The sequence below is a fragment of the Typopeltis vanoorti genome, chromosome 19 (genome assembly GCF_054136105.1).
Source record: "Typopeltis vanoorti isolate ZY-2024b chromosome 19, IOZ_Tvanoo_1.0, whole genome shotgun sequence".
NCBI lineage: Eukaryota > Metazoa > Arthropoda > Arachnida > Uropygi > Thelyphonidae > Typopeltis > Typopeltis vanoorti.
Genome location: NC_143567.1, coordinates 37764229 through 37782708, shown reverse-complemented (window position 1 = coordinate 37782708; position 18480 = coordinate 37764229). Strand labels below are relative to the sequence as shown.

General features: G+C 34.5%; 1 protein-coding gene across 2 annotated transcripts in view; it reads left to right on the top strand.

The window, feature by feature from the left end:
- Nucleotides 1-18480, top strand: part of Mlh1 (DNA mismatch repair ATPase Mlh1) — a 426615-nt gene that overhangs the window by 153035 nt on the left and 255100 nt on the right. For both annotated transcript variants that reach the window (XM_090408883.1, XM_090408882.1), the window contains exon 6: nucleotides 16830-16964. In XM_090408883.1, coding sequence (XP_090265009.1) covers nucleotides 16830-16964 — 135 coding nt within the window. The remainder of the gene's footprint in view (nucleotides 1-16829; nucleotides 16965-18480) is intronic.

Sequence of the window (18480 nt, the reverse complement as noted above, 5' to 3'; positions counted from 1 at the left end):
ATCAGAGGTTCAGACTTGAAGAGCTTTTAAATGTCGAATTGTGTATTCAAATATACTAATATTATTAGAGGAAATCATCATCATTAACAGGTTTGTAAACTAGAACCAAGCAACCTTGGACAAAATCTGGATAAAACAATGATTCAGCCTGGGAGGCAGTTGAAGTTGTTTGCAATATGATAGGAAAAAAGCTTATAATGTAAATTTTTTACATCATCACGAACGATGGGCTCGCTGCCCATCGGTGTCTGATGCCTCCATCATCTTCTTCCACCTTTCTTTGTCCAGTGCACAGTGTTGTTTTGCAGTTTCTGTACACTCATTCCACACCAGTCCTTTATGTCGTCTATCTATTCTCTGTATGGTCTACCTCTTCTAACATGAATGATCTTCCAGTTCTTGTTCATTCTGCAGATGTTTTTACATTAGTTATACTTTATGGCAGATGCAAGAAGTTTAAGCATTCCTGGAAAAGAAGGAATCATGCCAAAGGTTCTTGAGTAGTAAGTCAGCAGGTGTCACGAGAGAATGCAGAGAAAAATGTTACAAAACTGAGTTGTGTGTAAAAGTAGCTAATCAAAGTTTGGTATGTATCATCTTGGGCAGAGTTTGGTATGTATCATCATCATCATCAAATTCTTGATATATACTTTCAAGGTGTGTGCATGATTTAGGTTTACATTATTACTGCTTCTTATTAACAATTTTTTTCCAAATTAATCTATTAATTGCCAGGACTAATATTTTCAGATCATATATTATGGTTTTCTAAAACAGTAATAACATCATCAATACCTATATCTTGTTTTTTTTTCTGGTCATTCTGATGTCAAACACCTGTTTTGCTAACATTTTCTCTCTCATTCTATTTAAATAACGATATCTTAGATCAGCTCTGCTCACATGAATGTTAATGATGTCAAGGTTGTTTTTTTTTATTATGCTTCTGTAATTGATTCTGTCTAGTCATATTATTAATTTTTTTTTTTTTCTGAGAACACTCATATCTATGGTTTGTAGTCTTTAATCAGCTGTTTTATTTTCAATCTGACTCTCAGATCTATAAGTTAAAATTGCCAAATTTAAATTTCCAACTTCACTAAACATTGCAATCCTTTCTTTTAGAGTTACACTGTGATCAGCATTCATTTTAAAAATTTAGGGAATTTACAACCGTGTTAAAAAAACTTTTTTATTATCCCAACGTTTCGATCTTCACATCAAGATCATCATCTGGAGCATACATCAATATACAAGACAAGCTGAGTTACATTATTAACTGTAAGCTAAAGAAACAATGCTTTGATCACATGGTATTCTACTAGCATGACCTCTGGTGGAAAAAAAAAATTACAAATTACATCAAGCTAAATTCTATTTACAATGACAGGAATAAACATTCTTTCAGATGGTTTTCTTTTAGAAACAATGATGTCCTATTTTTAGTATTACAATTCTTATTTTTGTTTTTAAGATACTGGATTTTCTACAGTCCTGTTTATAGTTGTTCTTAGTGAGGAACGTTCCGTGGGTCGAATATATATTTTCCATATGTTTGGGATTTTTAGACCATCATTATTGTTCAGATTGGGGTGGTTGATAATAATCTCACATGCTTCCTTAAATTTCCGTTCATACCATGTTTTAGTGCGATGTAGACAGCTAGTGCTTTTCCAGTCAATTCTGTGTAAGGTATTCAGGGCATGATCAGAAAGGCCAGCTTCACCATAATTATTATATTTAATGTGTCGTTTATGTTCTTTTTGTCTGATAGGAATTGTGCATCCTGTTTCTCCTATATATGGTATTTTGCAAGTACAATAAATCCAGTATACTCCAGGTGGGCTAGTGGAGGGAGTGGTTGTATTTTTGTAGCTCTGTTTATTTTGTCTGATGTTCCTTTAATGTAGGAAATGGTTATAGTTTTGCTGTAGTCTGGTTTGTCTTTATTTTTTATTGAGGTTTTGTAGAGAATTTTGTTAATAGTGTTTTAGCTGTATCCGTTTTTTTGTTGTATTAATTTATTTATTTAATTAATTTTATTAATTATTTAATTAATTATTTAATTTTATTAATTATTTAATTAATTATTTAATTTTATTAATTATTTAATTAATTATTTAATTTTATTAATTATTTAATTAATTATTTAATTTTATTAATTATTTAATTAATTATTTAATTTTATTAATTATTTAATTAATTATTTAATTTTATTAATTAATTAATTAATTATTTAATTTTATTAATTATTTAATTTTATTAATTATTTTAATTATTTAATTTTAATGATAATTTTAAATTCGTCTTTCAGTGCCTGTTCATTGAACAGATCGTCTGAGCCCTGTTTTTTAGTGGGTTGATGACACCTAGTTTTTGTGTTGGGTGGTGGTAGGAGTTTATGTGTATATATTGTCCCATATGTGTCGGTTTCCAGTAAATAAAGAAGGAAAGATTACCAGAGAGAAGACATGTGACACTTGAAATTGAAAATCACAACGGAAGTATGTTGTGTTTTTCAATTTCAGTTGTGAATTATATGCGTTTGTGTTGTTTGTTTAGGTGGCTAAGGAATGTGTCTAAAATCTGGTGGCCATGGTACCAGATCGCGAAAACATCTCAACGTATCTATGGGTTTTAGAGGGGAGGAACCTAAGGCAAGTTGCTCAAAATGTTCCATGTAAAAGTTAGCAATGGGGTGGGGATAATGGTGAGCCCATGGCTGTGTCTTCTTTTTGTAAGTAGAAGGCGTTTTGCCATACAAAATAACCTGGCTGTAATACATGCGCAAAGAGTGCCGTGATATCTGGAGGGAATTTGTTCTGTAGGAGAAGGATTGTGTCATTGATTGGGACATTCATGAAGAGGGCAGAGACGTCAAATCATCTGACTGACTAATAAATCATCTTTTTCTAATGTAATGTCTTTTAATGGTATTTATGAAGCGTTGTGTGTTTTTGATATAGGAGGGGGAATGACCTACCAACTCCTTGAGTGTTGCCGCTAATTTTTTGGCTAAGTGATATATCAGGCTATCAGTTCCTTCAACTATAGGTCTTAATGATGTTTTTTTTTGTGAATTTTTGGGGAGCGCGTGTAGTGAGGAAATATATTTTTTTGACCATATCTTCGGGCCATGTGGTAATTGACTGAAGTAGTTTCTCTATTTTGTTCTTTATTCTGTTGGTTGGGTTGTAGTTAACTAATTGGTATGTGTTATTGTCAGAGACCAGCAGATTCATTTTTTCTACGTAAGTGGTACGGTTTAAAATAACGGTGGCATTTCCTTTATCAGCTCTGGTTATTACTATGTTCAGATTTGTTTTAAGTGATTTTTATCGCTGTTAATTCGTGTTTAGTAATGTTGCTTGTTATTGTTTTGTTATGATTTAAAATGTTGGCAGTTTCTAAGCATTTTGTCTATGTTATTAGGGATGAATCTTAGGCCTCTTTCAATATTACACATAAATTCAAGTTTGTTCATCGATTTCAGTGCTATAGCAAAATTTAAACCTTTGTTAAGTATAGAGATTTTGTCTTTGTTTAGAGCGTGGTTAGATAGGTTGACAATGTTATCGATACCTGTGGGTGATTAGTGGCTTCTGTTGTTTCTTGCTTCTGGTTGGTTGTTGTTGTTGTTCGCTGTGGCGAACTTTGAATATGGCGGCTGGTTTTGTCGTTCTTTTAGTCTTTGGAATTTGGAAATTAGGTTTCCTTTCTTCGTTTGGAGGATGTGATTTGCTGTGTTGTCCGTAATTTTTTCTAGGATTATCCAGATTAAAATTAAAAAGCTTGCTCGACTCATCCAAAGACCCACTCCCTCCACTAGCCCACCCTGGAGTATACCGGATTTATTGTACTTGCAACATACCATATATAGGAGAAACAGGATGCACAATTCCTATCCGACAAAAAGAACATAAACGACACATTAAATATAATAATTATGGTGAAGCTGGCCTTTCTGATCATGCCCTGAATATCTTACACAGAATTGACTGGAAAAGCACTAGCTGTCTACATCGCACTAAAACATGGTATGAACAGAAATTTAAGGAAGCATGCGAGATTATTATCAAGCACCCCAATCTGAACAATAATGATGGTCTAAATATCTCAAACATATGGAAAGTATATATTCGACCCACGGAACGTTCCTCACTAAGAACAACTATAAACAGGACTGTAGAAAATCCAGTATCTTAAAAACAAAAATAAGAATTGTAATACTAAAAATAGGACATCATTGTTTCTAAAAGAAAACCATCTGAAAGAATGTTTATTCCTGTCATTATAAATAGAATTTAGCTTGATGCAATTTTTTTTTTTTTTTTTTTTCACTAGAGGAAAAAAATTTTTTTTCCACATATATTGATGTATGCTCCAGATGATGATCTTGATGTGAAGATCAAAACGTTGGGATAATAAAAAAGTTTTTTAACACGGTTATAAATTCCATAAATTTTTAAAATGAACACTAAACATTGTGCATTTAAATAGCTGAAATATTTTACTTGTTCCATAGGCTCTCCTTTCAGTATACATCTGTTGTTTTTTCGTTCCTTATTGCAGATTTCATCCACGTGATTAGCCTAGTGGCTGTGCGCTTTGCAACCATATGCCTGAGGAAGGAGTGTCCTAGGTTCAATTCCCATCTGAGACATGAGGAGCTGAAGAATCTTCTTCAGCCATACCCGGTCTTGGGTGTGGACAGTAGGGTTTTTTCCCTAATTTATTCCAGAGTTTTTCATCCCACAAACAGGCAAACTGGACCTGTGAATATACAGGATACAGCCATAGGATATAGTATGGCAAGGAAGGTACCGGGAAAACCATCTTATAGTCACTTTTCTAGTATGGTAGCATAGCTGCCCCTATTAGTTTCCTTTTCATCCATACAGATGAAAAGGAAACTAATCATCGTCATCATTGCAGATTTCATACTAAATTTTTTATACCAGTTATTTAGTTTAGCTAAAGAGCCCTGAAGACTTACTTAGAAGTATAACATCTGCATAAAACAGAGCTACTTTTATATATCCAATTTTGATATCCGTTTTAATGTCGCTTTCCTTTATAATCTGATCCATATAGATGACGATCATCAAGTTTCTGATATGTACTACTGTAGATAGTCTACATGGTTAAGTTTATATGATTATTAACTATTGTCAGATTTTGATTTATTTTGATCTTCTAAATACACTTCTAACAGCATCAATCCAGTTCTCCTTTGAGTCTTTTTCCTGTCATCCTAGCATCAAAATCTTATTTTGCAAATCATTTCTCTTGTAGTATGTTTAAGTGACCACACCACACCACACCATCTTAGATAAGCTGTGGTTGCATATTCCTGGTGCTAACAATTATTATTATTATCTGAGACCTTCAGGGAGTCAAGGACTCATCGAGGGAGGCTGTAAATTACCCAACCCAGTATCATACCTTCCCTTAAATTCATTTACACTAGATGCACTCACTACCCGTAAGGACAAATTATTCCACTCACTCACTCTGCTCTCTGGGAGAAAAACCTAGCTGTTAACCCTCTCTTGACTGAGAACAGCCTTAACTTCCATGGATGCCCCTGTGTTCTCTCCCCGCCTTCCATATAACAAAAAATTTTATCATTTGATATGCTATAACACCCATTCAAAAATTTATAGACCTCTATCATATCACCCTTCTTTCTCCTATTAACCAGAGTCTGTAATCCACATACTCGCAATCTGTCCCCATAATCTAAATTCCATAATCCTGATATAATCTTCGTAACTCTTCTTTGCACCCTTTCCACAGCTTCTTTATCCCCATGGAACCTGGGAGACCAAATCTGTGCACATTAATCCAAGTGTGGTCTTATCAAAGCATTATAAAGAGGCAAAATTACTTCCTTATCCTTACATGTCAAGGTTCGCTTCAACATAGCAATTATCCTCTGAGTTATATTTACAACTTTTGCTATGTGACCTTTGAACTTTAAATTCTTATCCACCAATACACCAAGATCCCTTGCCTCTTCAGTTTCTTGTAGCATAACCCCCCCCCCCCCCCCGCTAATGTCTCTTCAGTTTCTTGTAGCATAACCCTGCTAATATAATCATGCCAAAGTGAATAATTTTACACTTACTAACATTAAACTGACAGCCATTTTCGTTTGCCCAGATTTTCAGTCTATTCAAATCATTTTGTGATTGCTGAATATCAGTAGCATCCCTGATTGTCCTGCCTATCTTCGCATCATCAGCAAACAATTGCAAATCTGATGATAGCTGAGTCATCAGTTGCAAATCTGATGATGAACAATGCCAAGTTCTTCCTAATATTTTCATATTTAATATGATATTGCCATCGATACCATTCTTTTTTGTTTACTTCCTAGATTTTCTCAGAACTCTTTATCTGTGGTTTCTAGTCTGTGGTCAGTTATTTTATTTCTAATTTAATTCTCAGATCCATATATTCTAAAATTTGGTTGGATGACTCTCTTGTATACTGCTAGTTTAGTACTTTGGATAATTTCACTGTTCTTCTTAAGTATTCTGCAATTGAGCAGGTTCTTCTCTTAGTAGCAAAAACTTATCTTTCAAGGTTGTCTACCTGTCTCCATTCAGCATGTCATCTAGCATTGTTTTCCTTACTCTTCCTGTGGATCTTTTTTCTGTCTATTTTTCCTTCGATGGCATCTCTGATGATTCCATTTCCTCCCAGAATATGTCCGATCCAGTTTCCCTTTCTTCTTTTTATCCTTTTTAACAGACTTCTTTCTTCTTCTCCTCCTCTTTTTAAGACCTCTTCATTAGTTATTTTATTTGTCCATTTGATTTTTTCCATCCTTCTCCAAATCCACATCTCAAAACTTTCCAAAATCTTAATTTCTTCTTTCTTCAATGTCCAAGTTTCAGCTGCATAGAGGGCAACACTCCACACATAACATTTTATTAGTCTTTTCTTTAGGTTTCTGTCCATTTTACTTCTGAATAAATTCCATTTTCTATTAAAGGCATCTCTTCCCATCACTATTCTTGCTTTTATGTCACTTTTACATCTTCCATCACTGCTAATAACATTTCCTAGATATTTAAATGTCTTTACTTGATTCAATTTTTCTCCATTTATTCTGATATCCATATTTCCCTCTTTCCTTGCTATTTTCATTACTTTTGTTTTTCTTATGTTAATTTTCATTCCATAATTGATACAGGATTCCAGTAATCTGTTCAACAGATGTTGTAGTCCTGTTTCAGTATTTGATAATAATGCCTTGTCAGCTGCATACCATATTGCAAATATCTGTCTACCTCCAATCTTTATTCCTTCTTTTGAACTTTCCAGTGTCTGCAAGGAGATGTGCTTTGCATTATGGGATACTAAGGAAAGTGATGAGAACTTAGTCCACCTTTGCTACGAGTTGTCCCAGTCCTGAAGATACTTCAGGTGCAAACTTTGTTTGCTTACACTTGGATAAAGGATTAAACTAAATATATAATTTATAGATTTAAATGTAGACTAACAATTGCTCTGCATGTAATGTTTCATTTTGTAGTGTTTTGAACAACTTTTCTTTTAGCAAGGTGCTCCTTGCTGTATGGCTTTTCCTGATGTGTAACTTAAACGTTGATTCTTGTTAAATTCCCATGATTTCTCAATTATTTATGTTTAAGTGAAAATCTAATCTTGACAACTGATTCCTTAGCCTACCCACTGTATTAATATACTACAGCTTTACAACCTTTCGTGGGTGTGAGTCACATAAAAAAGTGACATGTGATTTGAAGATTTTACAAAAAAAAAAATTGTTACTGACTTTAAATTGCAGAGTTGTTGCCAAGGTGGCAAGCACTTTACACTGAGTTATTAAAGTGATAGTTTATTAACCTTTGGTGCCTGTTTCGGAGCTTCCATAGCTCAGTCAGTATAGACGAAGCCCTTTATTTGGAAAGACTGCTTGACCTAGTAATTACATCTGAGGATTTGGCTGTAACAAATATGACCACATTGCCACCAATTGGTGAGAGTGATCATAGGGTCTTGACTTGGGAGGTGGCTAAAGGTGTGGAATTTTCAATTAAGACAGGGTATACATGTGGAATTATTGGGCTGGAAAGTATGACAAGCTTAGGAGTTTGATTGGTTCAATGCCATGGCATGTACAACTGCAAGGACTAGAAGTTGATAGTGCATGGGAGGCAGTTAAGAAGTGTTTGCATGAAGCAATGGCTGACTGTATACCTAGAGTCCAAATAATAAATCAAGTAGGGGTTAAATGGATGAATAACACCATTAAGCTTGAGCTGCAAAAAAAGAAACAACTATGGAGGGAATTTAAGGAGAAAAGTGACCGGCAGGCACATGAACAGTATAAAGCGCAGGCCAGAAGGGTAACGAGTGTGGTAAGAAAAGCAAAAAAGGATTACGAAAGAACGTTGGCCATGCAGGCTAAAGAGAATCATAAACAGTTTTTTAGATATGTAGCAAGTAAAAGGAAAAATGTATATGGCAGAATGATTTTAAAGAATGCCAATGGTAGGGAGGTAACTGAATCAGTTGATATAGTTGAGTTACTGAGTGAGCACTTTGCAAGTATATATCAACCAGGTGATGACATTGCAGAAACGAATAAACCAGTAGATTATATGGGAATTGTGGTGAATGAAGTGGAGTTGAGTAGTCTATTGCATAACCTCAATGTCAATACATTGAGGTTATGCAATAGACATTTTTGAAAATATGACTGGTGGTGGGAGGACTAGGGGCCATGCATGGAAGCTGGGCAAGAGCGTGGTTGACAAGGGTGTTAGAGCTAGGTTCTTTACTTGGAGAGTGGTGAATGAGTGGAATAAGCTTCCAGAGTCTGTTGTGGGTGCTACGACCGTGAATGAGTTCAAGGCAAGGTATGATAGATACTGTGTCAATGTCGAATAGTTGTTCTTGACATGATGTTAGGGCCTCCCTCGATGAGTCTGTCGACTCCTTGGAGTTGCCTGGAACAATAATAATAATAATAATAAAAAAAGACCTGGGTTTGATTCCTGTCAATCACGTGAGAAACTTTTATCTGGTCTCTTTTGACTAAAGGTGAGTTAACCGGTCTCATACGGAGTGTAGGGTTTTTTATCCCAGTAACTCAGATTTTTCACCTCTCAAAACAGGCAAACCGGCCCCATGAACGCACACAGATGACTACAGTCGTAACCAGGGGTGTCAAACTCAATTGGACCGTGGGCCATTTGCCATAAAACTATCTCAAGTGGGCCGCAAAAAATTTTTGACTAAAAAAACCTGCACTAATTAGAATCGAAGGGAAGTGAAAGAATGAGTATAAATAAATTGGAAAATTAATAACAAAAATTTTATTTATTCAAAGTCATTACAAGACATAAAATAATAGTATAATGATTATGACAACTCAAAAATTTTTTTTTAAAAAAAAGAATATTTTTATTATATCAATATTTACAATTGATTTAAATTTATATTTAAACCAAAATTAAATTTTATTTGAATAAATCAAATACTTATACAGTCTAAAAAAAGTATAAACTCTCATTAATAAGCATTACAAAAATTTACAGGGCCTCCTGTTAGTTTGAAATTTTTTGTGTTTGTATTAAAATACTTCTAATAATAAATTTAGTTTAATCCTTATCCAAGTGTGAACAAACAAAGTTTGTGCCTGAAAATATCTTCAGGACTGGGGTAAGGTAGTACAACACTAGGCAACTCGTTGCAAAGATGGACCAAGCTAACATCACTCCTATCTCAGTATCTCCCATAATGCAAAACACATCTCCTTGCGGATATGTATAATGTTATGCATTAAGGGAAGGGCCACTACCCAGACTAGTTTCAACCTTTATTGAGGTCTCTTCAATGGGAGCCAGGCCCAGAAGTGAAGATACCAGGCAGAAGCAATGGCGAGGTCATCTTTACCTCTAAGAGTTGCTAAACGGTGTGCCACCTTTTTATTAAATTACTCTGGATTTAGAGAAAGATGTTGAAAGTTTATTTTTCACTTGGTTAGACTATAATAAATTTAGTTTAATCCTTTATTGAAGTGTGAGCAAACAAAGTTTGCACTTGAAAATATCTTCAGGACTGGGGTAAGGTAGTACAACACCAGGCAACTCGTCGCAAAGGTGGACCAAGCTAACATCAGTCCGATCTCAGTATCTCTCATAATGCAAAACATATCTCCTTATGGATATGTATAATGTTATGCATTAAGGGAAGGGCCACTACCCAGACTAGTTTCGACCTTTACTGAAAAAGCTTCAAGGGTCTGTGTGTGTGTGTGGGGGGGGGGGGCACGAGCAAGTGTGGTTGGACTTCTTCCCCCTGCCCCAAATCAAGATCGAGATCTGACTCAAGATCAGGCATGGAGGCAATCAAAAATGGCAATACCAAGCTCTCACAAGACACTCATAAACTCTTAAATCAACTAAAGTGTTTAGGGAAAAAGTTGCATTTTACAATGGATTCCTGCTCATGTAGGCATTGATTACAATGAAGCAGCTGATAAATTAGCAAAAGTGGCCAGAGAACTCAACCAAGAAATTGACATAATAGCTCTTGCTGATGTTAATGCACTAGCAAAAGCTAAATTTCACTGAAATCAGTGATACAATATCAAATTCCCAAAATCGATGCTGACAGACAGATCTTCTCCATGATAGCAAGACTACAAATAGGACATTATAGAGGAATGAAGATCAATACAGATGATACAAGAACATATAGAAACCACAACAACTGCCCTAATACTGAACTGACACCCATTCACATTTTTTTACCTGTCCAGCAATTATAGCAGCCTTGCAAACAATAGACCCTAATCCTGAACAACAGCTCTATACAAACAAAATCATCAACATAGCAGTTCAAGGAGCACATGGAAACATCTAAGACTCTTCAAAGGACAAGACAACAACAAATGTATATTTTTGGAACGCCAACTACTTGGTATTTTGCTTTTAAAATGGAATCATTTTGGAAATCAGTAACTTTCATTTGAATACAAATAGGAACTTTTTCAAAATTAAAGGAAAAAGGATCTGTAAAAAGTGAAAAAACTTCTTGCTCCTTAAAATCTTTAAATCACCTATCAAATTCTTCTTTAATCTTTTCCAGTTTGGGACAATATTGAGAAAAGGTAAAACTTTGATTCTTATTGTTCAACTGTGCACATATAAGAAAGTAATTTAGAATATTCTCTTTTAAATGATTTTGAAACAAAACTAATTTACATCTAAAACTTGCCAGTGCATCATACATGTGTGTTATTAACTGATCTTTCCCCTGAAGTCTGACATTTAAATCATTCAAATGTCCCGTAATATCAACTAAGAATGCTAGATCTTGTACCCATGTCTGATCATTAAGAAATCCAGCACCATGATTTTTCATTTCTAGGAATAATTTAATGTCCTCTAAAAGTGAAAAAAAAAAAAAGCTTTTTGGAACCCCTTGATAACCAGTGAATCTCTGTGTAATAAGTTAGTCCTTCAAATTCACTCTCCAAGTCTTTAAGAAATTGTGCAAACTGGTGGTGATTGAGGCCTCTGGATCGGATTAGGTTCACAGTATTTGTCATAAGCTTCAGTATGTTGCTCATTTCCAGTACTTTGAAGAACAGGACTTGCTGATGAATAATGCAGTGGAAAGATTGCAATTTTGGAATGTCTGGATACATTTCCTTTTACTTTGCAAGTCTTGATACAAAATCTTTATTTTTGCCTGTCATTGCTGGAGCACCATCGGTTGTCATTGCTGTGAGCCTGTTCAGAGGAAGTTGGTATTTTTCCATAATGCTACACAAGGCATCAAAAATGTCTTCCCCTGTAGTGGTTCCATGGATGGGAATTATTTCCAAGAACTCTTCAGTAAGATTCATATTATCATCGCAAGCCCAAAGAAACAGAGCAACTTGAGTCATGTCATGAATATCGAAACTTGTCAAGTGCAATTGAAAAGCACAGTATGTTTGCGGATATTTTTTGCAACTGTCACACAGATTATCTGTCATTTTGGTTATTCTTTTGATCACAGGTTTTCTGGACAAAGAAATATCTCGAAATACTTTACATTTTTGGTACATATGTTTTCAGCTGCTATTATCATACACTCCTTAACCAAGGAACCGTCACTAAAAGATTTGGAATGTTTCGCCAATAAATAGCTGATTTCATAACTGGCTCTCACTGCTGATTCATTGTCTTTCATAATTTTTGAAAATATTTGTTGACTTTGAAGTGAATTCTTCATACTTTTTAATTTTTCTTCTCTCAGTTTACCCTCAAAGCGTGAATATTGTTCTTTGTGAATTTTATTGTAGTGCCTTTTTATATTATATTCTTTGGCGATACTAATGGTTTCGTTACAAATAACGCACACAATTTTGTCCTTTGTGTCAGTGCAGAAGTAATTCAATTCCCATTTTTCTTGAAAATTTTCTCCCCTCATCAGCAATTTTTCTTTCTTGTTTTCTTGAAAGTGACATTGCTTGGGTGAATAAATATATTATTAATAACAATTTTTATAAAAATGTTGAATAAAGGCACGAAACTGTAGACCAGTGCACGATACTATTGCAAATAAAATATAATAATAAAAAAAGGGATTCTCTCACTGCTAGGTTGTTGTTCAATTGTGTTCGGTGCACTGACATGTCCTTCAAAGATCACTGATTGGCTGTAGCAGGCAATTATAAACTCATAGCCTGGATTCACATGAGGCATGTGCTGTGCTTCATGTGAACAGCTGGTAGCCAATAGAATTCAATTTTTTCAGCATGCAACAAGCAGCTATAAATTAACAATGAAAGCATAAATATAGTTTATGATTGATTAGGATCAGTCATAGTCAGATCTATATCGTGATGTAACATTGATATAACGATATAAATTTTTATTATTGCAATGATATTTTAGCAGGTCGATGCATCCATATCATAACTATAAATGTATGAAAACGAATGAATCGATACTGTATTTACTCAAATATAACTCGCACCTTTTTCTCCAAAATGAAAGCTAAAAAATTGTGATGTGAGATATGCGGAGATTTTTGGAAACTAAAGTTTTCAGGAAAAAACTGAAAATGGGGATGACTTACCAAGAATCTCCTATTCATTATTGCTACTTCTGGCCTCAAGAGCAGTTTCCTTGTGTGCATTGTCAAAGTCATCTAGCCAAATAGCGTCATCTTCTTTCCCATTATTCCAAGTAACAATTACAAGTAATTTACAGGATTTTAGATATGTAATGAACAACCCTTCATGAATGAATAATAAGAAGTGAAAACAGCATGAAATAGACAACAATGGTAGGCCAATAGAGATAGAGCAGCTATGAAGATGTGCATATGATTGGTGTGGAATTAACAAAAGATCACGTTACCAAAACAGAAAGTCAAGCAACTCTAATTCTCTTCAACCGAATTCCATGATATCTGAAACTGCCATAACAACATTCACTCTATCTGTCTTAGTTTTAACATGTTTACGAATTTTATTGCAGCTTTGCATTTGAGTTATTGGGTTCACTCACACACATCTAACTAAAAAAAAATAGTTTATAGTTAGATACTGTGTGTTTCTGGTGCAACTTATGGTTTTGCTAGAGTCTAAACAGCACGGTTAATGTGGGAGAGGACATGTGATTTATTAGTTAGTGCCATTTTTATCCCAGTTGTCGCTAATTGCACTAAAGAAATATATTACACAGACAGCAAATGTCTCTGTACTTTATCCAGTAGTACAATAAAATTACTCGTTTTTCTCGCATCAACAATATAGTGGCAGTTGGGGAAGGCATGTTGTTTACCACGGGGAGTGAGTTATTGCCCCGACGTGAAAGTGGTTAAACTTTATTTTTGTGTGCGATGTATATGCAAAACCTTTTAATTTATTTTTTTCGTAAAGTAAAATCAGGGGTGCGAGTCATACCCAAGGGCAAGTTATAAGTATGATATTTCTGTTTTATTATAAAAAAGCAACCATCCTTTTTTTTTAATCTTTTTTTGAGGCATTGTGGGCCGCCAGTTTGACACCCCTGGTCATAAATATACTTATGGCAAGGAAGGCAATGGGAAACCACCGTGCTTATAATCGTCTTCCTAGTATGGTAGCATATAGCTACCCTCCTACCAGCCGTATGGCTGAGGGAATAGGTGTCTGTTTCAATTAGGTTACAGAATGCATAATACTTAGATCTACAATACTTTACTTTCATCTTCTGTTGTATTTCTGCTGTGTTCTGGTATTCCTATCTGTATTACTTTTCTAATGTCTTTCTTTTATCAGACAATGCAAAAAGAGAAAGCAGCAACATTAAATATGTGTGGATAAAAGATGAGATTTCTTAAAGAGTTATTTATTGTATTTTGTTAAATGATCATTTATATATATATATATATATATATATACCTACCTGTTTTAATTGTTCACAAAACTGTTTCGCTGTAATCATTTCTACTTTCTTTGCCTCTTCCATCTATTTAGTTTTGCCACTTTTTGGTGTGCAGTTGGATGATAATAATTGGTTTAATGGTTGTTTTCATGCTGGATGGTATTCTGTGTGCATGCACTATATTCTTATTTGCCACTCGCAAGAATGATACTAGCTTATTCATTATTCGACTTGTATTTTATTTTTGTTAATTTTGGTAGTCATGTATTTCAGTACTGTTTGATTAGTTGATTAGGAGCACTTGTCTCATTTATCTGTTATTTTAATAATTTACTTTCATTTTTCAGCTCTATTTATTTTGATTATCTCTTTAATTAATTTTTCATTATTATCTGTTTTTACTTTTTACAATTTGAATGCAGCCAAAACTAAATTCCAGCTATTATTTCAGATCATTTTCAGCTTTGAAAAGTTCTTCCATTTCTTTTCTTATCATAGGATGCTCTCCTTTAATTTCTTTCTTTCTTTATGCCATTTATCTTTTTTGTATTTGCATTATTTTATTGAATTTCCTAAATTTTCTGAAAATTTTTTTTTTTTATTTTTTTTATTCAGTTCTGCTATAGTTTCATCATCATACCCATTTAGAGTTTTGGTAGAACATCAGCTGTCATTATTTCGATTATCTTACAAACTGTGTTTCATTCATGAAGGAGAAAGGTTACTATTAGTGTAACTGGCATTTCTATTTTGTTTTCTTGTCTTGACTTCTTCCTAAAGTTAGTTTCAAGACAAACCAGTGTTCACAGGGTTAAATCATGAAAATAAATGATATATTTCATAACTCCTCTCACTCTTATGCTCACGATATTCCTTCTGCATTATTCTCTTCTGATGGATCTCTTGCGTAATGAACACCAATTTCATTCTCACTTAATTTGTTCTTTGAACTGTAGGGACATATTCAGATATTGTATTATTTAAGCAATTACTTTTCACAGCTTCCCATGCACTTCTGATAGCCTTTCCACTCAGTAACCATAGAACTGAAGATAATATTCTCCTGAGTTTGTCAAACTTTCCAGCTTTGTAGTTCAGCATGTAATCTGTCCTATTTGGAACATCCATATACTCAGTTACTTGCCATAGGTCAGTATGGCATTGATCACCGTCAGATGGCAAAACAATCACATCCTTAACTGAGATCTCTTCTGATACTCTGATCAAATCTAACACTCTGGTCTTGAGTTGTTTTTTTCACATGCTGCTTGAGGAAGTTGTCTTGCAAAGCTCAATAAATTCTCTTTCATTTTTATCATGATTTTATTTTCTGTAACCCAATTAATGTTCAACAATTTAAGTCACTCATAATGATTACTCATTTAGTTCACACGGTTAGCCTAGTGGCTTTATGCTTCGCAACCATATGCCTGGGGAAGGAGTGTCCCAGGTTCAATTCCTGTCGAAGACGTGAGGAATTTGAGGATCTTCCTCAGCCATAGCCAAGTTAGCCGGTCTTGGGTGCCGGAAGTAGGGTTTTTCTGCCAGTTTATCTGGCGTTTTTCATCCTGCACACAGGCAAACTGGCCCCGTGAATGTACACTGCTACAGTCAAAAATATACCCCCCCCCCCAAGCGGCAGGCTAGGCGACAGGTCTGTTGGGAGTAGTACTAACAAGAAGTCGCATCTAAGTAACACGCAGACCCTGCATAGGATGCGGGAATAACGCGTAGTGGAAGAAGAATGATTACTCATTTAGTACCCATAATAGTAATTTGGCAGTGCATTTCTTTTTCCACGGCAACTGAATTGTCAGGTCTGTAGCAACACATCCTTTTTGCCCTGTTAACCTCCATTTCATATGTGATAGTCCAGATTTATTGCTGCATGGGATGTTATAATTGTTATTGTTTTTATGAATTTCTACCCTAACTGGGCTCAAATCATCTGATATCATAGTAAAGATATCAGATGATATCATTACTACTCCCTTCCTTCTCCTTGCACTCCTATCTCTTCTGCCCTTTCTAAAAATTAGCATATTCTTTAGTTACATCTGAATCTGAGAGTCAGTTTTTACTAATGCGAACAATCTTAGGTCATAATGTATTGACCAAAACAACTAACTCATAGCCTGTTTGACCATATGCCTCTTGCATGGTCAAACAGACTTCCTCCATGTGCAATATATGCTCTACCATGGAATGTATTAATTGTATGGCAATCTTTGCTAATTACACAGTGATAAGAGTACTTAAAGAAATATTCACAAACAGTTATAACACAGAATCAAAGTTAAATGGCTCAACCTTGAATTGCTAATCTGATATTATTAATGAGTGAGGAATATAATATTTCACCATTTGAATCCTAATTCAACACAACAAGAAGTGATATGGCTAATGAACAATTTTTTGCAGGTGGAAGATTTATTTTACAATATGCCAACTAGAAAAAATGCCATGAGAAGTTCTGCAGAAGAACATGCAAAAATTTTTGAAGTAGTTAGTCGTTATGCTATCCATAATGCAGAGGTGGGATTTTCTCTTAAAAAGGTTTGTAAAATATTTTATGAAAACTTAAGAATAACATTTGTGCTTATAAAGTTGTGTGTGTATAGAAAGAAAGTAGTGAGAATAAATAAAATAAAGGATGCATTAGGATAATATGTTTATTAATATTTCTCTCAAAATAGTCCCAGTGGAACCCAGCACACTTTTTACAGCACTCATATAAACTCTGTTAAGACTTAGAAAACTTGTCTACTGAGATCATATTCAGTTATGTCCATGTTCTTTTGTGTATCATTTGTTGGCAGATCAGATGATGACCCTTTGGTCTTATTTTATAGTTGAGAAACAAAATGCTATTTGAGTTAGATAAAACAGAAAAAAAAAGTGTGCTTGATCAAAAGCACCAACCAGAATGTTCCAATTCTGGCCTCCTATCTCTCATTCTTATTCTTACCACTGAAATAGTTCTGAGTAGTTCTGTTGGCAGTCCTTTCTTCTATTACATATTCCTTATGAATTATCCCTTTGTAATAAAATATGTGGTCATCATGGTTTGATGTGTGATTTGATTTCTAGAACTGAATTTTTATCTGGGAGAGTTGTGTGATTGCCATTCTTGCATTTTGTCTCTTGGTTCTGAGAATCACATGAGAAACACCATGATTTGTATATCCCATTTAATGGTGGTATTTAGAAAACCAAGTTCATTGTCAGTAATTTGCACAAAATCTCCGCAGGCATCCCATCCAGTCATTTGAGTTTTTTTGTTGTGCAAAGATGGTGACACAACTTCACACAGATTTTTCTCTTGCCCATATCCACAATAATTATGGACTTTACTCATTATTTTTATTTCTTTTTAATGTGAATCCAACCCACAAAGTATGTTACCATATAGTAGGTTAGTAGCACATTGGATGAACCAAGGTTAGATATTCCAGAAACACTGCTCTATAGTAGGCAGGTTAAGCAGTGTCATCCACAACTGGGTGAATAGTGTATGTTTCAGGCAGCCTTATAAAATGGGGGGAGGGAGGGAGAAATGGTCTAGAATTATAAGTTAATTTTTTTTTTTTTTTACTTGTACAGGAATGGAGGCAGCATTTTTTAAAAACCTCTGAATGGTTTTGATCTCTGTGTATTAGTAGAATCATAGCTCAGCAGATGATAGGCAAATCATAAGACCACCAGTCAAACAGCCAAGGATATCTAATCAAGCCCACTAAGTGGCATATTTTACGACTTGTAAACCTTCTCTGGCTTCTCTACTTCAGTCTCACTCATTTATGATTGCCTGCATGTATATATCCTTACCAGAATATTGTTTCCTAATACTTCCAGTTTGGCTTTTACAAATTATCACTATTGGAAGTAATAATTAAATCTATCTAGATAGTATATCTTCTACATTGCAGATGGAACCTGCATTTATGACAGTTTAATTAGATTTTCTAGAAAAAAATTTCTTAGAAGCTCTAGTGTTACTAAAGGAGAATGTTGATGCACAGCACTCAGTATATAGGCTCATCAGGAAATCTGATCTTCTTAGTGTAATGAT